The sequence below is a fragment of the Pteropus medius genome, unplaced genomic scaffold (assembly GCF_902729225.1).
Source record: "Pteropus medius unplaced genomic scaffold, Ma_sr-lr_union100, whole genome shotgun sequence".
In the NCBI taxonomy this organism is placed as follows: domain Eukaryota; kingdom Metazoa; phylum Chordata; class Mammalia; order Chiroptera; family Pteropodidae; genus Pteropus; species Pteropus medius.
This window is the reverse complement of record NW_024344374.1, coordinates 6,234,421-6,254,319: the sequence shown is the minus strand read 5'-3', so window position 1 is coordinate 6,254,319 and position 19,899 is coordinate 6,234,421. Positions and strand designations below refer to the sequence as shown.

Sequence of the window (19,899 nt, the reverse complement as noted above, 5' to 3'; positions counted from 1 at the left end):
GAAATTAAAAGCATTCTATACAAAGAATTGGAAATCTTGGAAATTAAAAGCATGATTGCTGAAATAAAACATATTTCAACAGATGGACTGAAGATCAAATAGGTATGGATGAAGATCAAATTAGTGAACAGGAAGATCGAGTTAGAGGAATCAGTGAACAAAGGCAGAAGAGATGAGAATAAGATTAATATGAGTTGTGGCAGCTAGCTTTTAGGAATTGCCTACTATAAATTCCAGAAGGATAAATAGAAAGAACTGAGAACATAAAGACTCAAATGTACAAATTAAAAGGGCCCAATGAGTGCTGGGCAAGAATAATGAAAAACTACATTCTCATGAAGTTTCTAAATTCCAAGGATAAGGAGAAAATCTCAAAATGGCTTGAGGTGAGGGTCATGGGAGACACACCACCTAGAAGGAATTTGTTTTTTTTAGGCGAGGCAACCCTTGGTTGACCTCACAAATTGCAAGGACCTTGTCAGCTTATAATCCCTTATTTTTTTATTTTTTATGCCTACAGCACCTGGTCTTCCTAGGTGGTCTCCCATCCAAGTACTAACCGGGCCCGACCCTGCTTAGCTTCCGAGATCAGACGGGATCGGGCTTGTTCAAGGTGGCATGGCCGTAGGCTAGAAGAAATTGATAACCAAATTAGCTTGTGGTTCTCATCTGCAACACTAGTGCTAGAAGATAAAATTCTGAGGGAAAATTATTTTAAATCCAGAATTCTAGACCTCATTAATGTATCATTTAATTATTTTGAATTTAGAATTCTATCCTCAATCTATAATTATGAGAGCAAAATCAAGTATATTTAGACATGCAAAGACTCAGAAAGTTTACTATCCAGAAATCCTTTCTAAAAGAGATACTCAAACATGTACCAGAAGATTGAGAAGGAGGAGGAAGGGGAAAGAGGAAGATATAGGACACACACACAAAAAAAAACAGTGGTAAGCAAGAAATCAGTAAAATCTGTAGCTAAGTCCATTGCACAATAATTGAATAAGGTCTATTTTGAAGATTGCACTATTTGCCAAGGTCAGTGATATGGGTCTTCACTGTCAACTGGTATTTATCGAGGAAGGTCGAGCTCCACTTTCTAGCTCACCGTTGTTGTGGGCTTCCTCTGCAGTTGTGTCGGTCATTGCTGGCTGTGCTCTACTTCTCCTCAGGGCTGCGTGTGGCCACAAGGGTCCTCGAGCTGATCCTGTGTCCGGAAATGACTGTCAGCAAAGCTTCCTTTCAGGGTTTGTAGAACAAACAGACCAACAGCTGAGACTTCCTCAAGTGAGGCAGGTGATTGTGTGTGTATGTGTGTGTGTGAGTGACAGATTGGGTGACAGAGTCCCAGTTTCACTTGGCGTTGCCCCCACCGCCTGAGATCAGGGGGAGGACAGGTGAATATTATGCCAACTGTTCCCCGAACTAGAGTGTGTTGAAGTATCTGAAGTTTGCTCCTGCAGCTTATGTTGGTTGGATCACGGGGTGTCTGAGTGCCATCAGAGTTCACTTGCCAGTACAAGGTGAGGGGGAATGGCATTACTGTGAAAACGGGGAGGGCCAGGGGACTTTCCTGCTCTACTGAGCTGTCACTTCCCATCCATGTTTGTTTTGCTTTTCTGAGAACACTAGGGTTTGGGGTGGGCTAAATGTCAGAGAGCACTGGTTCTAGTACAGCCATGTGCAGAGGCCAGGAGTGTATTTACTACCCAAGTTCCCCAAACTAACTCCAGGTAGGGTGTTCGGTTTGTGTGTGTGTGCGTGCATGTGGGGGGGGGGGAGGAGAGGAGAGGCCTGTTGGTAAAGGCAGAGTAATCCTACAGTTTCTCACATGGCAACAAAGTGAGAGTCACTGAGTGTCCAAGAATGCAGTCTCCCCTTGCTCGACAATTATCAATCAGCAGGGCATTTCTCTATAGAGACAGGTCCCTGTGTCTGTTTTGAGATCAAGACTCCATTCTGAGAGGGTCAATGCTATCCTTTCATGTCATGTCAGCAAGGCATAGATGTGTGTGAATGTGCAGTGAGATATTAGAGGGACTCACTTTTATCTGTCAAACAACAATTTTTCGATCAATGTGATTTAAAGGCTTCAAACATTTAAATCATTTCTGTTACTGCAAACTTCAAGCAATGAGCTCAACACCAGAGTATATCAAACTCATTACAGTTAGATATCCAAATCATCTCTGAAAATACCCACAAAAGCAATTTATTTACAATTTGCGAGCCTGCTAGTGATATTCTCAGGTCAGGCTCTGGGAAAAGCTGTACATCATTTCTGGTCAGGAGTGTGATGACCAAGCAAGGGATTTTTGCAGGAAAGTTTTAGGATATTTGGTATCCAGCTTCCCTGTTCCCTTCTCTTTCTGACCTTATACCCAGATGGGAACCCACTGGGCAAACACCAAACTTTACATTGTAAGCAGACACAGCGAAGGGCAGCCTGGGGAAAAACCCTAGAGATACTGGGCTAGTGTTCACCTTCCATTTGCCTGTCCTCCTCCTTCCCACCCCTGGCTACCCCACAGCCCACTGGGGGTTCTCTTAGAATCTCATCCACTTATGTCCTGGGTTGGGGGATGGGGCTTTCCAAGGGAACTTTCCTGTAATTCTGATTTGCCAGTATCCAAATTGATTTAGAAAGTCCTATATGTTAGTGCGGTAAAATAAAAATAAAAATGGTACCCAATTTTTTTTGTCATTGATTTTTTTTTTTTTTTTTTTTACTATTTAACCATTTTTAACTCATTTCCCATTTGCTGCAATAATACATGCCAGTGGCATTTACCCCAAAATAACTCACGGATTACAGTCTTAACCTTACTCCCAGAGTTCGCCATGAAATATCTTGCTTTTATCATTATTTTTGCATTGCTCTAGTATGTCAATAGTCTTTGGAAACTAATGACATCATTCTATTTATAGCATTCTGTTTTCAGTAGTGGTATTTCCATTTACAAAATATAGTAATTCTCGACTGCTGAAAATGTTAAATCCTTGAAAACGTAGCATTCCTATGCGTTATGTTAAATTAACATGGTTCTCGAGCAGTTGTTAGCCAAAGATTCATTTGATGAATTCGATTTACTTGTACATTTCAGGATTAGAGACAAGTTCTGTTTAGAAATAACTCCAAGAACAGTTTTTATATTTTATTTTCGCATTGAAAGCCAGTCAGATTTGCTTCAGCCTCAAAGAGCATGTTTATGTAAAATTAAATTAATGCTGGCAGCTAGCTGCCCTTTTTTTCCTAAACGGGAAATGGGTTAAACGTACATTTCAGTGGTATTAAGTACATTCACACCTCTTTGTAGCCATCAACACCATCTGTCCATAGAATTCTTTTCATCTTGCAAAACTGAACCGCTCTACCCATTAAACACTAACTGCCCACTCCCTTCTCCCCTCAGCCCCTGGCAACCACCTTTTTACTCTGTTTATGGATCTGACTACTCTAAAAAGCTCATATGAGTAGAATCATACAGTATTTGTTCTTTTTATTACTGGCAAAGTTCACTCAGCATAACGCCTTCAAGTTTCATCCACAGTATCAGAATTTACTTCTTTTTTAAGGCTGAATAATATTCTATTGTATGGATAGACCACATTTTGTTTATCCATTCATCCTTTGATGGGTATTTTGGATAAGTGAATAATGCTGGTGTGAACATGGGTGTTCAAATATATCTTTGTTATCATTGAATGTTTTGATTGTGTAGCAAGATGCATAAGATAGACTTCAATATTTATTAACCTTTGATAACTAAAGAAAGGAACAAATTGAGAAGCTCTGTTGATTACACTTGCTCAAGGTCCTTGAGATCACTTCAGATATTTGTCAGTTATCTCAATATTTTAGGTGGGATTTAAATAATTTGTCTAACCACATAAAGGCCCTCTAATGACTAAATTATTATAAAAAAACCTTAAAAAATAAAGTTAAAAATAATTTCTTAAAAGTCTGGAATTGATAGTTTTTCTAGAGGGCCAGAAAACTGGTAATCCTGAAGCCTGAAGAAGGAGCTGGTTGTAGTGAACAATATGTACGCAGATAAGCAAAATAAAATGCTGAGTTGGTAAAAAGTGTACTTTGCATTTTTCAACATCTATATAGTGGTTCTGAATTAAATTTTAAAATATAAAATCTGCACATTACATTAATATGTACAAAAATAACTTGAAATGTGCATATAATTATATAATTTTTAAAAAATTTTAAAACACATGTATTTTTATATTGCCCCCTACCTTCTATCTTGGCAGATATTTTTTGTGGAGGACAAGAGGCAAATCTAATTCATGCATTTCTCAAAGCTATCTAGTTCGTTGATGTCATCCTTTCCTGTTTACAAGCACTGTTGCGTACTTAATTCTGAGTGTAAATGTGGTGTGTGTGTGTGTGTGTGTGTGTGTGTGTGTGTATCTTTGGCCATTTTACTGGGGTTTGAGAAGGAGGGGAGAGAGAACTTTCAGGGTTACAATGCCATCTTGAAACTAAAGTCAAAATTTTATTTGATGAAGTCATTAAAATCTAGATGTCATGGAAAAAGAGAGCTTTCTTTAAATTCTCTTTCAGGAGATGTTGGTGTATTGGCTATGCTCTTTTAAAAGAAGAACATTTTTCTTAAACTAAATATTTTTTTCAGCAATAATCCCACTGCTCCAAATCTAATACTGGTTCAATATTCTCTTTTAATATTCTCTTTAGTATTTGTCTAGTGACAAATACTCATAAGGAGACACTTTTTCATTCCAGATTCCATGAACTTAACCATTGGATAAGAAGTAATTTTTTTTTTAATTATTTGTTTGAAAGCAAAAATGAGCCAATAAAAAGAACTGATGAAAGTTATACAACCTAATGTAGAATTTAAAAGTAACATGAATTGTGCTAACATAAAATTTTTAAAATGTTAAAAATATTATTCATGCAAATATAAAATAAAATATTTAAGATTTTATTCAACTAATTAATTCATGAGGGACTCAGTATGATGTTTACTTCAAAGAAGAACTAGTAAGATATTAAGTTTCAAAGGAAAATTTGAATATTTTCAGTCAGGAATGATAAAACAAATTTGCTAATAGATGCAAAACTGGTTAACTGGTTAATATATAGGACAAAATCTAATTAGTAGGTTTATCTTATTTTTACCCAGCAGAAATCACTTATATCTCTACTGGAAAAAATTAATTTGCACTGCTATGGACAAAAATCTTTTGCATTATCATCAATTTTCTGCAAATTAACTTCTACCTCTACAGAATTATAAAATAGCCTAGTCAATAGAAAGTCCATTAAAGGTTCACAACCCTATAGAATCAGATAATCTCTAGAAGCGCTACTAGACAACCCACTACCAGCACCCCACTGAAAAGACACCTAATAATCTCGTTTGCCCATTTCCGAGTTGTGGACAATTTTTGCGAACACCAGCAATTTAAAATACACACACACACACACACACACGTATATACACAAATCTATTTATTTATTTATTTATTTATTTATTTATTTATTTATTTTCTGCAGGGGGCATGGCAAAAATGGAGAGGTATAGGTTGGTTTAAAAATGTCTTAAATGAATGTATTTTTTGCTGAAACAATTACATGATTTCGTGGAGAGCCGAGTTTAGCAAAATTTTGCCTAAATAGCAAGAGATAGGCTACAATACTTGCACTGTCCATCTCCTGCCCTCCAAGCAGGCTCTTTCTTATCTTTGCTGAACAAAAAAATAATAATTAGCAAGAAAGCCTGCTGCAAAAGAGGTTAGGAAGTTTATTTTTAACTACTTCTTTTTAAGGTTGCACAAGTTTAGCCCTTATATGGGAGTATTCATGGGTGGTTAGATTTAGAACAGGCTCATGGTAGAGAGAGAAAGCCAGTGAGGATATGGGTGAAGTAGTGGGGGCCCTGCTCTTGGAGCACCCCACGGACATCACAAGCTCAGAGCCTTCAAACTGGAACTTAGTTCTGCCCCTGAAGCCTCTCCCTGCCCGACTTGTAACAACTCCCTTTGGGTCTCTAGCTCAGTGACTCCCACCACTATCAACTCAGTTGCCCAAACCAGAAATTTAGGTGACATCTGTTATTTCTCTTTCCTTCTACTCCATTCTACTGGTCATAAAACCCAGTGGATTCCACCCAGTACCACTCTCCTTTGCCACTTCTCTCCGCACTCATTGTCGGTTCCCTGCTCCTAGACGTGTCCTTTCTTGCCTGGGTACCCGCAGCAGCTCCAGGCTGGTCTCCCTGCCTCCCTAGCCCAATCCCAATCTCACAGACTCTGGGAGGCTTTTCTGATGAGGTCACGCTGCTTAAAACTCCGTTACAGCCTCACAGCAGCCCCCTTTACTTGGTTATGAGGTCTTAACTTATTTATCTCTGCATCTAGCGCCTCTCTCTAATCACCTGTTCCCGTTCGAAGGGGGTCCTCCCCCCCATTTCTAGAAGATACTCTCTTGTCTTTGTCTCTCTGCGTATGACTTTCTCACCTGCCTAGGTTTCTCTCCCGCGCCCTTTTCATCCTCAGGGGCTTAGTTTACTTACTTTCTCAGAGCAGCAGGAACTCCTGCCAGCCCTCCACCCCCACCCCCCACCGCAACTCCACCCCCACCCCCCACCGCAACTCTGTCGCCCTTTAAGGACTTGTCACCTGGTCAAGCCTGTCGCCCCTGAAAGGCCCGGACCGGCGGCTTCTTGCCCTCTCATCTTGCCCCTGGAGCTCCAGCCCCCTCACCCCAGCTCTCTTTCACCACCTGGAAGATTCCTGTTCTTTCTGCCCCTCAGCACAGTTCTTTGCCACCCTAGGGGTGCGTCTCGGAGTCCCAGACCGGCTCGGGTCCCGCGTTCGTTTCACACGCTTAGGGCACAATGGACTTTCCCTTCTAGCACAGTCCGGGACCCTCCATTTAGCTGTGTCATTATCTGCCGGGTGACTGTCCCTCCCTTTCAGAACGTACGTACGGAGCCGGACCCTGTCTCTTTGCCCGCTGTGTGTCCCCAGTGCCCACCGCGCGCCTGGCAGGTGCACGAATGAGTGCAGGGGCGAGTGGAATGAATGAGCGAAGGAGTGACTGAATGAATGACCGTCTGCCCGGAGCGCAGGCCCAGCCCCGCCGCCACCCCCGGACCCCTCGGCGGCCTCCGCTCCCCAGCGCAGCCCCGGAAGCGGCCGGTCCGGCCCCCTCCCCGCGGCGCCCGCCGCCTTATCTCGGCGCCGCGGGGCCGCGGGAGGAGTCGCGGGCTCGCCGGGAGGGACGCGGCAGCGGCGGCGGCGGCGGCGGCAGCGGCATGGGCCCAGGGCCCCGGGGCGCAGGGCGCCCGCCTCGCCACCTGCTGCCGCTCCTGCTGCTGCTCGGCCTGGCCCGCGGCGCCACCGGAGCGCCGGGCGCGGACGGTGAGTGCGGTCGGGAGCCCGCGCAGCGCGGCGCGGGGGGCGCTGCGGGTCCCCGGCGGGGCCTCCACGACGCCGGGCGCGCTTCCCAGCCCCGGGGCCGGGCGAGCACGGAGCCCCAGCACGGAGCGCAGGTGGGGCCGCTCTGGCCGTTGGGGATCGGGAGGGCGGGGCTCGAAGAAGCAGGAGGGGCTCCCCGCTCGGGCTTTCCCGTCCCCGCCCCAAGGCTGCCGGGGAGACCGGTTTCGAGGTGGCCTTGCTCGCGCCCCGGGGACCTGAGGCCAGGTGGGGGCTGGGCGCGGGCGATGCCGCGGGGAGAGCCGCGCCCGTCGTGGGAGGGCGTGGGAGGGCGTGGAAGGGCGTTCCGGCTGCACTGTCACGCTTCCGGCTCTGCTGTGGCTTTTGCACGACAAATTTTAGACCTGATGCAATTTTCTTTCTCCCTTTTGATTTTTTCCTCTTGATGAAGAGCTAGATGCTAATATGGTGGGGAAAGAGGGTAAGGAAATTACAGGAATAAGGCATTCATTCATTTATTCATTCATTCAACAGATGGTCCTCGCTCTCTCCGCAGGATTTGAGGTCTTGGGGCTGGCCCCCATTGAGTTCGTATTTTGGAGGAGACAGACAAGCAAATAATCCATTTCCAGGCAACTGGAGTAGGGGTCCCCCCCTTTCTGTAAAACAGTATTGAATATGGTAGGAGTTACACATAGTATTACACATAGACATGTAAGGGAGGTGGCATTTACCCAAATAACTGTAACAGAAGGCAGAATGCCATCAGTGCTTTGGGAAGGTGTGGGTGCTCAGAGGAGAGAAAGATTACTTCTAGCTAGGGGAATCTGGTAGTGTCATGGATGAGGTGACCCTTAAACTAAACAATCAAGGATTGATAATATTTGGATATGGGAAAATGATAAAAAGGCATCCCAGTTCATAGCAGAGGGCACAGTCAGCTCTCCACAAATATGTATACAATGGATGAATTCCAAATGGAGGGGCTGGAACAGGAGGTGTGCCAAGGTACAGAAACGTGGGACCTGTAGTTCGCATTGACTGGTATGTAGGAGATGGGTGGGAAATGGGAGTGGAGAAGTAGATTGGATTTAACTAGAAGGCAAAGTTGCCTTTAGATTTAGCTATTCCTGGGCAGTGGGAAGCCACTGGAAGTCATTACAGGTTTTTGTACAGAGAGCGATATAAAAAGTTGATATAAAGAAACGCTTTAACTTCCATAATAAAACCAAACATTAATCCTGACGTGGAAGGGAACTTCCATGTAAGGAGATATGAGGGGTACTTTGCGGCTCAGACTCCTGTCCCTCCAAATTCTCTTCATGTTGGAACTTTTACCACCACTGGTGAGCGTTTCTCTTCATGGCTCACCCTTCTGGAGTGGCCGTTTCTACACATCACAGGCTGTGGTAGGCTCTCTGGCTTCCTTCCCTAACCTGGTCTCGCATGGCAGTGTGCATAAAAGCTTGTATGTGTTTGGAGCCTATTTCAGAATCTTTGTGTTAAGATTCTCTAGCCTAGGAAACTATCCAGTGTGGTCCCATTGAATTGCTGGGCTAAGACGGTTAAGCATGGTAACTCCCTCAGGTTATCCATCTGAAACTAATTAAAAGCTGAGGTGAATTTGGGCAAGCGGAAGTCAGGGTTGCCTGGTAGAACCTTCTCTCCCTATGTGGGCATTCTCCCTTTATTTACAGCCTCGGAGAATTGGGCTTTACTGAGGGCAGGTTTCCTTACAGTGGATGGTGTGGGAATGACTGGAGGCTTAGCGCCATTGAGGAAATTAGTATAATAGCTGGCTTAGAAGTTTCAAGGGCTGACTCCACAGTGTGACAGCAGAAGAGGCCTGAATAGAGATGATAAGGGGAACTGGGAGAACTTAATAACAGACATTAAGGTGCAAGGGAACAGAAGAGGAAAGATGACCCTAAGGTCTGGGGACTGGGTGACTTGGATATTTGGTTCTATAGGAGGACCAAGCAGATTTGGGAAGAAAGACGACGTTGTTTTGAATATCCTGCATTTGAGGTGATGTCAGGGCTTTCGGAGGGATGAAATCAGTAGGGAGTTAAGACTGTGGACAATAGGTGTGTGCAAATGATGTAGACTTGATGGTCACTTAAAGCCTGTGGTTAATAACAGTAAGAGGACCAAGGACAGATTCTTGGGGAAGACCAAGTTGAGATGGTAGTTGCAGGTAGAGGAGAAAGAGCAGCAGCCACGAAGGTAGGAGGAAGACTGGATTTGAACGGCAAGGAATCCAGGGAGGAGAAGCCAAGGGGGTGGAGGTTGAGGAAGAGGCTTTGGATTGGTGACTCAGGTGAGTGGTGAGCCAGTACCAGCAGAGCAGTGAGGGTGGCAGTCAGATGCAGAGGGCTCTAGCGAGTGCAGAGACCGTGGCTGCACAGTATGATACTCTTTAAAGAAGTTAGAAGGAAATAGAACTTGGCCAGTGGATCTGACCAAGTCAGTGCAAGAATTTTTTTAGAGGTAGTGGTGGTAAAGCAGACTCAGCACATTTTTTAGACTCAGGGGCATTATTCAGTAGAGAGAGAAATCGAAAATGTGAAAATAAGATGTTTAACGGAGCAGGTCAAAACGCAGAGTTGGTCAACAAGTGGGAAAGGTTAGTCTCTGGAAGGAGATGGAAGGAGAAGAATGGAGAAGAACCACTTCCCCCCATCCCTGCCCCCAGCTATCTACTTAGCGAGTGTTATTTGTAGTTCCAAACCAGCCCAGCCGTCCAAGCCCCATGCAACTCTCCAGTTCCCTTTGCAGCACCAGCGATAGATACCGTGCCCTGCTTCTCCACCATACTTGTACGGGACACATGCACTTATTGACATACACGTTTATATGGTACCCTTACTTTATACGCTTACACCATACTGCAATTTAATCGTTTACTGGACTAAGAGCTCCGTGCGAGTAAGGACCGTGGCTTGTGTTAGGAATCTGGCATGGAAATACATGAAGACCACCCAAATGAGAACAGGCAAAGGTGATCTATTCAGAGCTTACTATAGCAAGAGAGTTAGCCATCATCACTTGCATTTGTCAGAGACTCAAAGGCAGGCAGTGCAGTATAAAAGCTTTATAGTAGAACAGAGGGGAAGGCTTCAGGTGTGCCCTGGTTGGAGGATGTTGGCATGAGGAAGCCGGAGGTTGCTTACTCACAGTGGGCATCCTGTGAGATTGGTTAGGGGAGTGTATTTGCCTTCCTCTGATTGGTCCTAGGTTGAAAGGCTGGGTGGGTGGGGGAGCAATAATTAGGGAAGCTGGCCGTTATAAAGTCCTGACCATTTGGGACTGATTGCTACAGAGGTTGTGGTTTGACTTCCTGGACTGATTGCTATAGCTTGTGGGTCAGACTTCTGTTTTTATGTATGGTCTGGCCACTGTCCGTTTGTATATTCAGCCTCTCACTGGTAACATGTGCCAAATTACATTTAATTGTTATCAAAGCTGTTTCGGGGAGAGGAGAGTGGGGGAGCCCAGGTGGGATGGCCTGAGTGTGAGGAGAGGACCAGACGGAATTGGTAGAGCCGGAGGGTGTCGGTTTGTGGGTGGGTAGGGTGCCAGGCCTGAGGGGAATGGAGAGGTTAGGAATGGGGAGAAGGGGTAGAACCAGTCAATCCTGTTTCCTAGCCTTTCTCTGGCTTGCTCTGAGTCTAGGAGTGGCTAGGAGGACTTGCCGGCTCAGGCCTGGCTGGGGTTTGGAAGGTGGAGGAGGATGGGCAGAGGCTTTGAGAATCTTGCAGGAGCCATGGTGGAAAGGCTTGGGGAAGTTGTTCTGTATAAAGCACACCGGACTTCACTAATCACGCATCTCAGAGGCCTGGCTTTCACCCTGGCACCCTGAGTCACAGCAGCATGTTCACTCTTCAGAGAGGGGAAGAGGAGGAAAAAGGACAAATGGAGGCAGTGAATTGTTTTGGAGGTTACTCAAAGAAAGGGAGCAGGATTAGAGCCAACGAAGAGCCCCACCGTGGGGGCCTGGCCCTGGGTACATCCTCAGCCTTCTGGTGAAATCCAAAAATGGGTTCAGACTGTCTCTGCTGGCTAAGGAAGCAAGTGGCCTAACAGCCTCAACTCTGCAGAGGAAACCGGGTGCACGAACTGCCAGCTTTTTTAAAAAGTGTGCATCTTGCTCAAGAATGTGAGACAGCCTGTTAGTGGGTGACATGCAGGACATGAAGCTCGAGTGTGGCCTGAATGAAGGGGAAAGCATTGAAAATGGGGGAGCACTCAAGTGTGGATTGGTTCCTGGTTCGGAGGCCAGAGGTCGGGGCTCCACTGCAAGCTGGTCTTGGTCAGACAAGAAAGTGGACAGAAGAGGGCAAAAAGGCAAAAAGAAGCTGAGGGCCCTATAACCTCTCACAGGAGGAAAGGTTACGGGTTCTTGATGGGAAACGTCAGTCCTGGGTTGGGTGGGAAGGGAAATATAAGATGGTTCACATCTCCCTGCAAGGATTAAACTGCTTGAAAGAGTAAAGTGTTCTCCATCGTGGAGGATTTAAAAGCAGAAGCTATGTTTTTGCTTGTTTCTGTCAGGGCCGTTGGCGAGTATATGAGGTTTCTTAGGTCCCTTCTCTTTCTGGAATTCGATGCAGTCTCTTAAGAGCAATGCAGTTTTACATAGCGTCGTAGAGAACGCTTTCTCTTCCCGCGTTTGGAGCCCCCTTTGCTTATTTCCTCAGGTCATTTGATCTGTTTGTGTATTTTCTCCACAAGTTTGAGAGACAGAACCTCATGAAGGTTGTGGATTTGTTGGTCTAAGCGTGAATGGCTAGGGATTAGATTCAAATTCAGGCCCTTCATTTGTGCTTTTAAACTACCTTCTTCCCTTGGCAGTGGACAAAATCCTTTCATTGTACTGTCAAAGTCCACCGGCTGTTATTTCAGAAGTGCCCTTAAGTTTTGCTTGTATATTGGAATTAGGAGCGAGAGGAGCTTGCTCGGACTGGTGGCTGCCATTCTATCTGGGGTGCGGGTTTACTTGGTGTGCGGTGCGGGGAAGCAGGGGCGAGCAGCACTGAGAACTTGAGGACACTGAGCTTCCAACCTCCGAGTCAGGTATCACCCAGGATGCTGGCAGGATGTGGGGAAGGCGGGGAGCGATTACGTGAAATAAGAGATGATTCCTAGAATGTCAGCCCCATGAACAGGTAGGTCTGCCCACACAAAAATGTTGCTTTGGGTTTTTGGGGTTTTTGCATCAATGTAGTTCTCCATCACTCTCTTCGTGAGTATAATTGGGAGTCATCTATCTGTTGGTGCCTTCTTTTACTCATTAACAAAGAGTTGTCGAATGGTTGGTATAATGTCTAACATGTCGTTTACCTGTATTAACTCATTTACTCTGATTCTCACATCAACCATGTGAGGTAAGTTTATTATTACCCTCATATTACACATTTACAGGACACTGAGGCACAGGGATTATCAAAGATTACACAGCTAGCAAATGGCAGGGCCAGGGCTGTAGCCCAAGCAATCTCTTTCTCAACCCTGCTCTTAACCGCGATGGCAAATACCAGGCACTGCATTTTGCATGACTTATTTCCAACAATAATAATATCTACGGAAACATAAATATTCATGTAAATTGTCTCTTTGTCTAGTGCTTTAGAGCTCATACAGCATTTCTCTTTCTCACTAAATCCTTACAACACGATCTTTATCTCACAGACTAAAACTGGAGGATTGACAGTTTAATTTGCGTAAGATTACACTCCAGTGTAGGTCTCATCTTCTCATTGCTGGATGTGGCTAAAACTAGCTTAGTCTCTGCAGAGTGGAAAAGGGAAGTGAATCTGGAGTGACAGCTCTAGCTGGGGCTATAATAATCATAGTAATAATAATAATAATAAAAATAATAATAAAATAATAATAATAGTAGTAGTGGTAGTAGTGGTAGTAGTAGTAGTAGTAGTAGTAGTACTTGTCAGGCTTTTCGTCCTTCCAGATTTTAGAATCCCCACTCTCCCATTTCCTGCCAGTAATTCTAGGCATCCCTGGGTCGGGGATGGGGGTGGGGGTCCCTCACCTCTGCAGCTCTTCTTTCGGTTACAACATGGCAGATGACAGAACCAAAGTCATCCTTGACACGAATGTGAAGCTGCCCCTGACGTAACTCCCCCTCCGGTTATATCCCAGAGAGTTCCTCTCCCTGGGTATTCTCTCTGTCGCATTGGTCCCAATGCTGTGCGATATACGTATCATTCCAGACTTGGTGAAGGACTTCTTTAGTATTGCCTTTTCCTTCCCCAGGAATCTGACCCACATGCTTGAGGTCGAGTTAGACTTGCAGTGCAGCTCAGAGTGTGGTCCACCTGGGAGCTTGTTAGAGATGCAGATTCTCAGACCACACCTCACATGTACTGAATCAGAATCTCTGGGAATTGTGTTTTAACAAGCTCTTCAGGCAGAGTGACCAACTGTCTTAATTTGTACCAAACTGGAGGGTTTCCCAGGACACAGGACTTTTAGTATTAAAACTGGGACAGATTGGTTACTCTTTCTGCAGGTGATTCTTAACTCAGTTGGAGGCTGTTGGGCAATGGACATTTGTCATGGACATTGGTCAGAAGCAGTACCCCCTCCTCCCCGCAATCTGTCTTTGGATTGGGGTTGTACTCCCTGCCCCTTCCTTTAGGACAGGTTGGGGTTCTCCCCCCACATGGCTATTTGGTCCCTCAAGCATTTAGAACTCAGAGGGGAGCACTACGAGACCCTGCAGACTAGGCTAATCATGGCTGCATGAGAAGATTCAGCTGAGAACCTCTCTTTCTCTGAAAACCACTTTCTCTTCTGAGGGGTCTGGACTGGCACTAGACTGGCATACATCTGTCTTTTCTGCTGGTACGGGAAATAAACATTTACTGAGCTAAACATACCAGGTACTGTCCTTGAGGTTACACTTAGGCGAAATTATTCTTAAAAGGCCATAAAACAGGTATCCTAAGGATGGAGTGTCAGAACATAGAGGGAAAGAGTTTCAGGGGCCATTTAGCTCCTGCTTCTCACATGTGGTCCACCTGGGAGCTCATTAGAAATGCAACACTTAGGGCCCCACCCCACACCAACTGAATCAGAGCCTGAAGTTCAGCAAGGTCCTCAGGTAATTTGAATGCATTATAAAATGTGAGAAGGCCAAAGCCTTTGTTTTATAGATGAAAAACTGAGACCCAGAGAGGTTAAGCGATTTGCTAAATATCGCACAATGAATCAACTCAGGTAGATTTAGGATCCAGTTCCAACTCTCAAGTCCAATGCTTTCCCTCTGAATGTGGCTGCCTTCCTACAAAGCTGGATTTTGTCTGTCTGGTTCTATTTATTGCATGAACTTGAAATTAATTCAATTCATTAAAAAAATACCTGTAAATTCGGTGTTTCACTAATTCAGATGAGACTTCCTCTAATCTGAGTAAGTGGCACTACTTTGCTTAATTTTTTTTTTTATGAGTTTATTAGATTCACTCAACTGTTACATGAAGTAATCATTTTCCACTTGATGTAAGTTTCTGGAACTGGATGTGTATAAATGCTGCCATCTTTATAAAGATAAATAATCCATATAAGAAAGAAATTGACCATTTTACCATTATTTTTGTTGAGTCCGTTAATATGGTCCTTATATCTATTATTTCACTAGATACACACACTGGGAAGAATGTCATTATATGGTTGATCACAGCTGGGTTTGTGGACTTGACCCAGGATCCATTATTTAATAAGTACTCGATCCGGGGTTTTGGTCGAATGTGACGATGGATTGACAGTGTCTTTATGGAACTGTTTAAAAATATTATGTGCTAAAATGTCCAAATGGGTACATATATTTAACTCCTATTGATGGGCATTTAAGTAGCAGACTTATTCTCACTTTGGCTTAATATGTTGTCCCTACGATCAAGAGTTTTTCTGGTCCATTTTCTCCAGGTTATAAAACTCCATCTTATGTTGGGATTAGTGAGGGGAATCTGAGCATCTAACTACTCCTTATACATATTTTCAAGAACTTTCAGGCTTACCCTTATGCTTGCCTTGAGGTACTTGGTGACCCCAATTTCTGACTCTTTTGAGGTTTGCTTTTAGTTCCTCCTTTCTCTCAGACAATTCCTGTATGTCCTCCTCTTCCATCATCTGAAATACTGTGGACGTCCTTCATCTGCTATCATCATCTCTCCCAGAGTTTATACCTTCCTGGTCCTTGATGTCATTTTTTACTAATAAATAAATATATATTAAATCTGTAGTAAGTTTAACTGGAATCTTTCATTAAAAAAACATTTTATGTATTTTTTTATTACAAGCTCTTTCTTACTCCTAACTTTGTGTGTTTGTACATACTCTTTTTTTTTTTCCCCCATCACTAGTCTTACCTGAGTTTTGACTAGTGGTCTTTATGATGCACTCACTTTAGAGAAAGTTTTTTTTTTTTTTTAATGGATTTGAATATACTTTCTAATTCTTAACATCATTTTTTTTATCTTTACTAATTCCTAACTTTCTATAAATCTCTTTTTATTTTTTTAAAATCTTTTAAAATCTTCTTATATTAAAATTCTAGGATGTTCCCCCGCCCCCCACCACCCGCAGCTGCCTCTTTTTCTTTCTTTTAAAGCATAAAAACATGTAAAACTCAAATTTTTTGGAGTAGATAAATTTTTATATCTGGTATTAAACATTTCTATTTTGATATCCTCTTTGTCCCAAGAATTATTTGGGTGAGTGTTCTATGTTACCAAGTAGGTTTTCTTTTGAAGATTCTAGTCATATGTTTTATTTTGTAGTTTTACTACATTATTACATGGTAGTCAGATAGTATGACTTGTACAATTTCTCCTATTTTGAAATTTGTTGTGTTTTTCTTTATGGTCTGGGTATAATAAATTTTATAAATATTCCACAGTTAATTTGGTATTACTTAGTGATAAGTAGTGGCTTGCCTCATTTCTGTTATCTTTTGTTTAAAAAAAAAAAAAGCAAGCATGATTACGAATATTTAGAAATCTCCCTTTCTCAGTTGGTTTCATGCTTAGAGTAGCCTTGAGGCGAAGTCTTTATTACCTGGGTAGAAATGGAGCCAAGACTGAGATGAAATTCCATCCTGAAAGGTTCTCCTTACTGGGTCACTCCTGAAATTACAGACGCTGAGAATGCAACACAATATCCCACTAGCCTCTGGTAGAAATTTTTGTTTGATCTTGGGCCATATATCACCATCTGGTAAATTTGGATGTTTCAAGAGTTTTAGCCCCAAACATTTTTGCCACTTATCTAAGTAACTGAGATCTGGTCACCCTGCTGGGACCTGGCCGTTATCTCACTGACATTTTAAACCCATTCACTTTTTCCTTAAAAGGAAAATGAATAGCATAATAGAGAGATAAGTTCTCCCCTCCATTTGCTTTTTGAGTTGTAGTAAGTAGGACTGCAGATTCCTTTATCCAGTCGGTCAATAAAAATATGTCGAATGTTTATACTGAACAAATAATGACATATGGGCAAATGACATAATCCCTGTCTTTGAGAAACTCATTCATAATACCAAGTTGGGAAGACAGAGCTGGAATAGACTATAATGACAGATTAACATGGTCGATATGGGAACGTACAAGTGTTAGGGGAACACAGAGGAAGATACATTTAATTTTCTTCAAGAATGGAGGAATGGGGAAGACCTCAGGGAGAATGTGATGTTTAAGTTGGGTCTTGGAATAGGAATAGATGCTAGCTGGACGGAGAAGGAGGGATAGGCATTCAAGTTGAAATGACCATCCTGACTATGGTGCGAAGTATGACAGGGGACGGCAGGTATGGAAAAGAGTAGTGGGTCTTCTGCCCAGAGACTACTGGGTGTGGTTCTGGTTTGGGAACAGGGAAGCTGGAGGAGTTAGCCTGGATTCAGACTGTTAAGACCACTGATTGACAGGTAGAGGAATTTGCACTTTACCCAGTGGCGGTGAGTACTCATTGAAAGTTTTTAAAGATGGGGTCAGATCCTTTTTAATTTAGTATTCAAATTTTGGTTCTCTATTATAAATGTTTACTACTCGAAATATGATTTGTCTAGAGTAGATGACTGAATTTTTCTTTTCTTGAAATATGTATCTTAGACATCTGTGCCACTTGCCATGAACATGCCACCTGCAAGCAAAAGGAAGGGAAGAAGATGTGTATTTGCAAATATGGATTTGTGGGCAACGGGAGAACTCACTGTACTGGTAAGTCCTGGATTAAGTTGAAAAGTTGAACCAAGAAGGAAGATTCTCTGATGTCAAAGAATTGATGTCCTTGGGAGGAAAACATTGTTATTTTGTTCACATGTTTTTATTACAAGAAGTTTTGTCAGTTATAATAAGTCTTTGTTTTAGTGGTTGGATATATTCTTTCTCTAGCGTTTCCAGAGAAATATCCCTCCTGTTAGAGGTCATTGAACTTGAATCTCTGGAAATTCTCTGGCCTAACATAAATTTGAAATCTGTTTCAAGTCTTGAGTTAAACTTAACAACTCGAATATTACATTTCTTAATTTCTCTGATTGTTTTGATATAAAACTACTTATATTAATACCATGAGAAAAAGCAAAACACAGTTAATTGTCTATTAGACTTTTTGGCTAATTAATGAAATACTGTTGCTTTCATGTCTATGGAATCCATCCTCTAATTTTTTTTGTATTTGTGACCTCTGAGAGTCTCGGATGGCTTAAAAGAGTACAAAGATCTTTAGGCTAGGCTAGAAGCATCTGAGATTGATTATGCTTTGCCTCATAGCATCCATAATGCCATGAGAGTCAGACAATATCCAGGTTCAAGCCCAATTCAGAGAGAGGGAGAGTTGCACAGCAACTTTATAATAGTGGATGTTACTTTGTATAAGCACAGTTTCCTCCCAGCAACCTTGCTGCGTGCAGTAAAATATCAATAGTTTTGCCTTGAGGTTGTGGATTGACGATGTAGACAACTTTGTTGTGATTATCTTTTTTTCTCCCTAAAACAACAACAACAACAACAACTACTACTACTACCACTACTATACTACTACTACTACTCAGTTTTGAGTTCAAAAAGTTATATTCTATTTCACAAGTACAAGCTTTCACAATCACACACCATTGTCGATTCCTGCAGGCTGGAGTCGTGCCTTCTTTGACAGCCTCTCTCTTTGATTCTGCCCACTGAAAATTGTGGCTGCCCTGCAAACTGAGTTTCCTGAGGGCATTTCTCCCACCCCCTCCATCCCCACCACTTGCTAGCAGGGGCTTGGAAGCCAAGTTGGAGTTGATGAGTCTAGATAATCTATTTCCGCTCCCTCCCCTGCTAAGGTCTTCCTCCCTGGATGCCCCCACCCTCTGGATTGCTCCTTGACTTCTGAACACTAGAAACTTTTCCATGGAAGGAGGGGACTTTATTAATTTAGGTGGCGCTTGCTCTCAAACACTAGACACTGCATATCCCAGTATCTGGCCTCCTAAAACCGTGCCATGCATTACAGGTGAGGTTATGCATGTGCCAGAGGGACTGTAACGTATTATGCTAGGAGACCTAAGAATTCCAGAATCTCCTGCAAACCCAAATATCCCTTCTGGTGAAGTCTACATGGGAGAAATGCCTCAGAAACAATGGCAGGAAAGGCAAAGGACAGGAATATCTTGTTTTATGGGCAGCTGGGCTTGTGTCTGAAACCCCAGTGCTGGGTAAGCTGGCCTGGACACTTGGCTTGGCTATGGCTCGAGGGCCTGTTCTGTCTAAGTGCTCATGCAGATCTTACCACAGACAGTTTTAACGATGAATCATGCTCCAGGTTCAATTAAATTTTAACAAGGGTAATACAAGAAAAATGAAAACTAAAACAAAACAACACCAGAGGTTTGTTTTTTTGGGGGGCAGGGGGGGTTGGTACTTTTGAGTTAGCAGGAAATGAAGGCAATTGTGAGAGGCCATGGAACTGCTTTGAGGAAACCACTGATGTAATAAAACACTAACTAACAAACAAACAGTAAAACTCCATTTCACAAGTTGATTAGCCTCTCTCCCCTTCCTCCCCAACTCCTCCCACTCAAAAAAACAAACCACTAGCTCAATAGATGAGCTCTAAAAGGATGCATATGAAATTGGTCACAGGAGTTTCTTCTGATGGTAGAAGCTAGACAGTGTCAGAAAACTCTGGCCTGAGGACCAAATCTGGCTGCTGCCTGGTTTTGTAGAGTTTTATTAGAACACAGCCTTGTTCATTTTTTTACCGATTGTCTATGGCTGCTTTAGGCTCCAAAAGCGTGGCTGAGCAGTTGTAACCAGAGACCCGTGACTGGCCCTTTACATTTACGGCAAAAGTTTGCTGACCTCTGGGCTAGAGGACAGAGACAGTAGGGAGCTTTACTTTCATTTTGCATCTATGTCAAATTATGGAATTAAAAAGACTCAGGGCAGGCTTCTGTCAACTCATCAAGACTCCCATACTCGCTCC

The 19,899-nt window shown here is 43.2% G+C and overlaps 1 protein-coding gene and 1 non-coding gene across 9 annotated transcripts in view; one reads left to right on the top strand and one right to left on the bottom strand.

The window, feature by feature from the left end:
- Window positions 1-511: 511 nt before the first annotated feature.
- Window positions 512-630, bottom strand: LOC120608780 (5S ribosomal RNA). The gene has a single exon (XR_005654520.1). It is a non-coding gene; the product is annotated as a 5S ribosomal RNA (ribosomal RNA).
- Window positions 631-7,019: 6,389 nt separating this feature from the next.
- The window catches only part of SUSD1 (sushi domain containing 1), a 189,126-nt gene continuing 176,246 nt past the window's right edge, over window positions 7,020-19,899 (top strand). For 2 of the 8 annotated variants that reach the window (XM_039870715.1, XM_039870714.1), the window contains exons 1-2: window positions 7,022-7,407; window positions 17,547-17,654. In XM_039870715.1, coding sequence (XP_039726649.1) covers window positions 7,089-7,407; window positions 17,547-17,654 — 427 coding nt within the window. In that variant the 5' untranslated portion in view covers window positions 7,022-7,088. Of the gene's footprint in view, window positions 7,408-7,872; window positions 7,904-17,546; window positions 17,655-19,899 lie in introns of those variants that run through there. The other 6 variants (XR_005654516.1, XM_039870716.1, XM_039870711.1 and 3 more) reach the window with 5 other exon arrangements.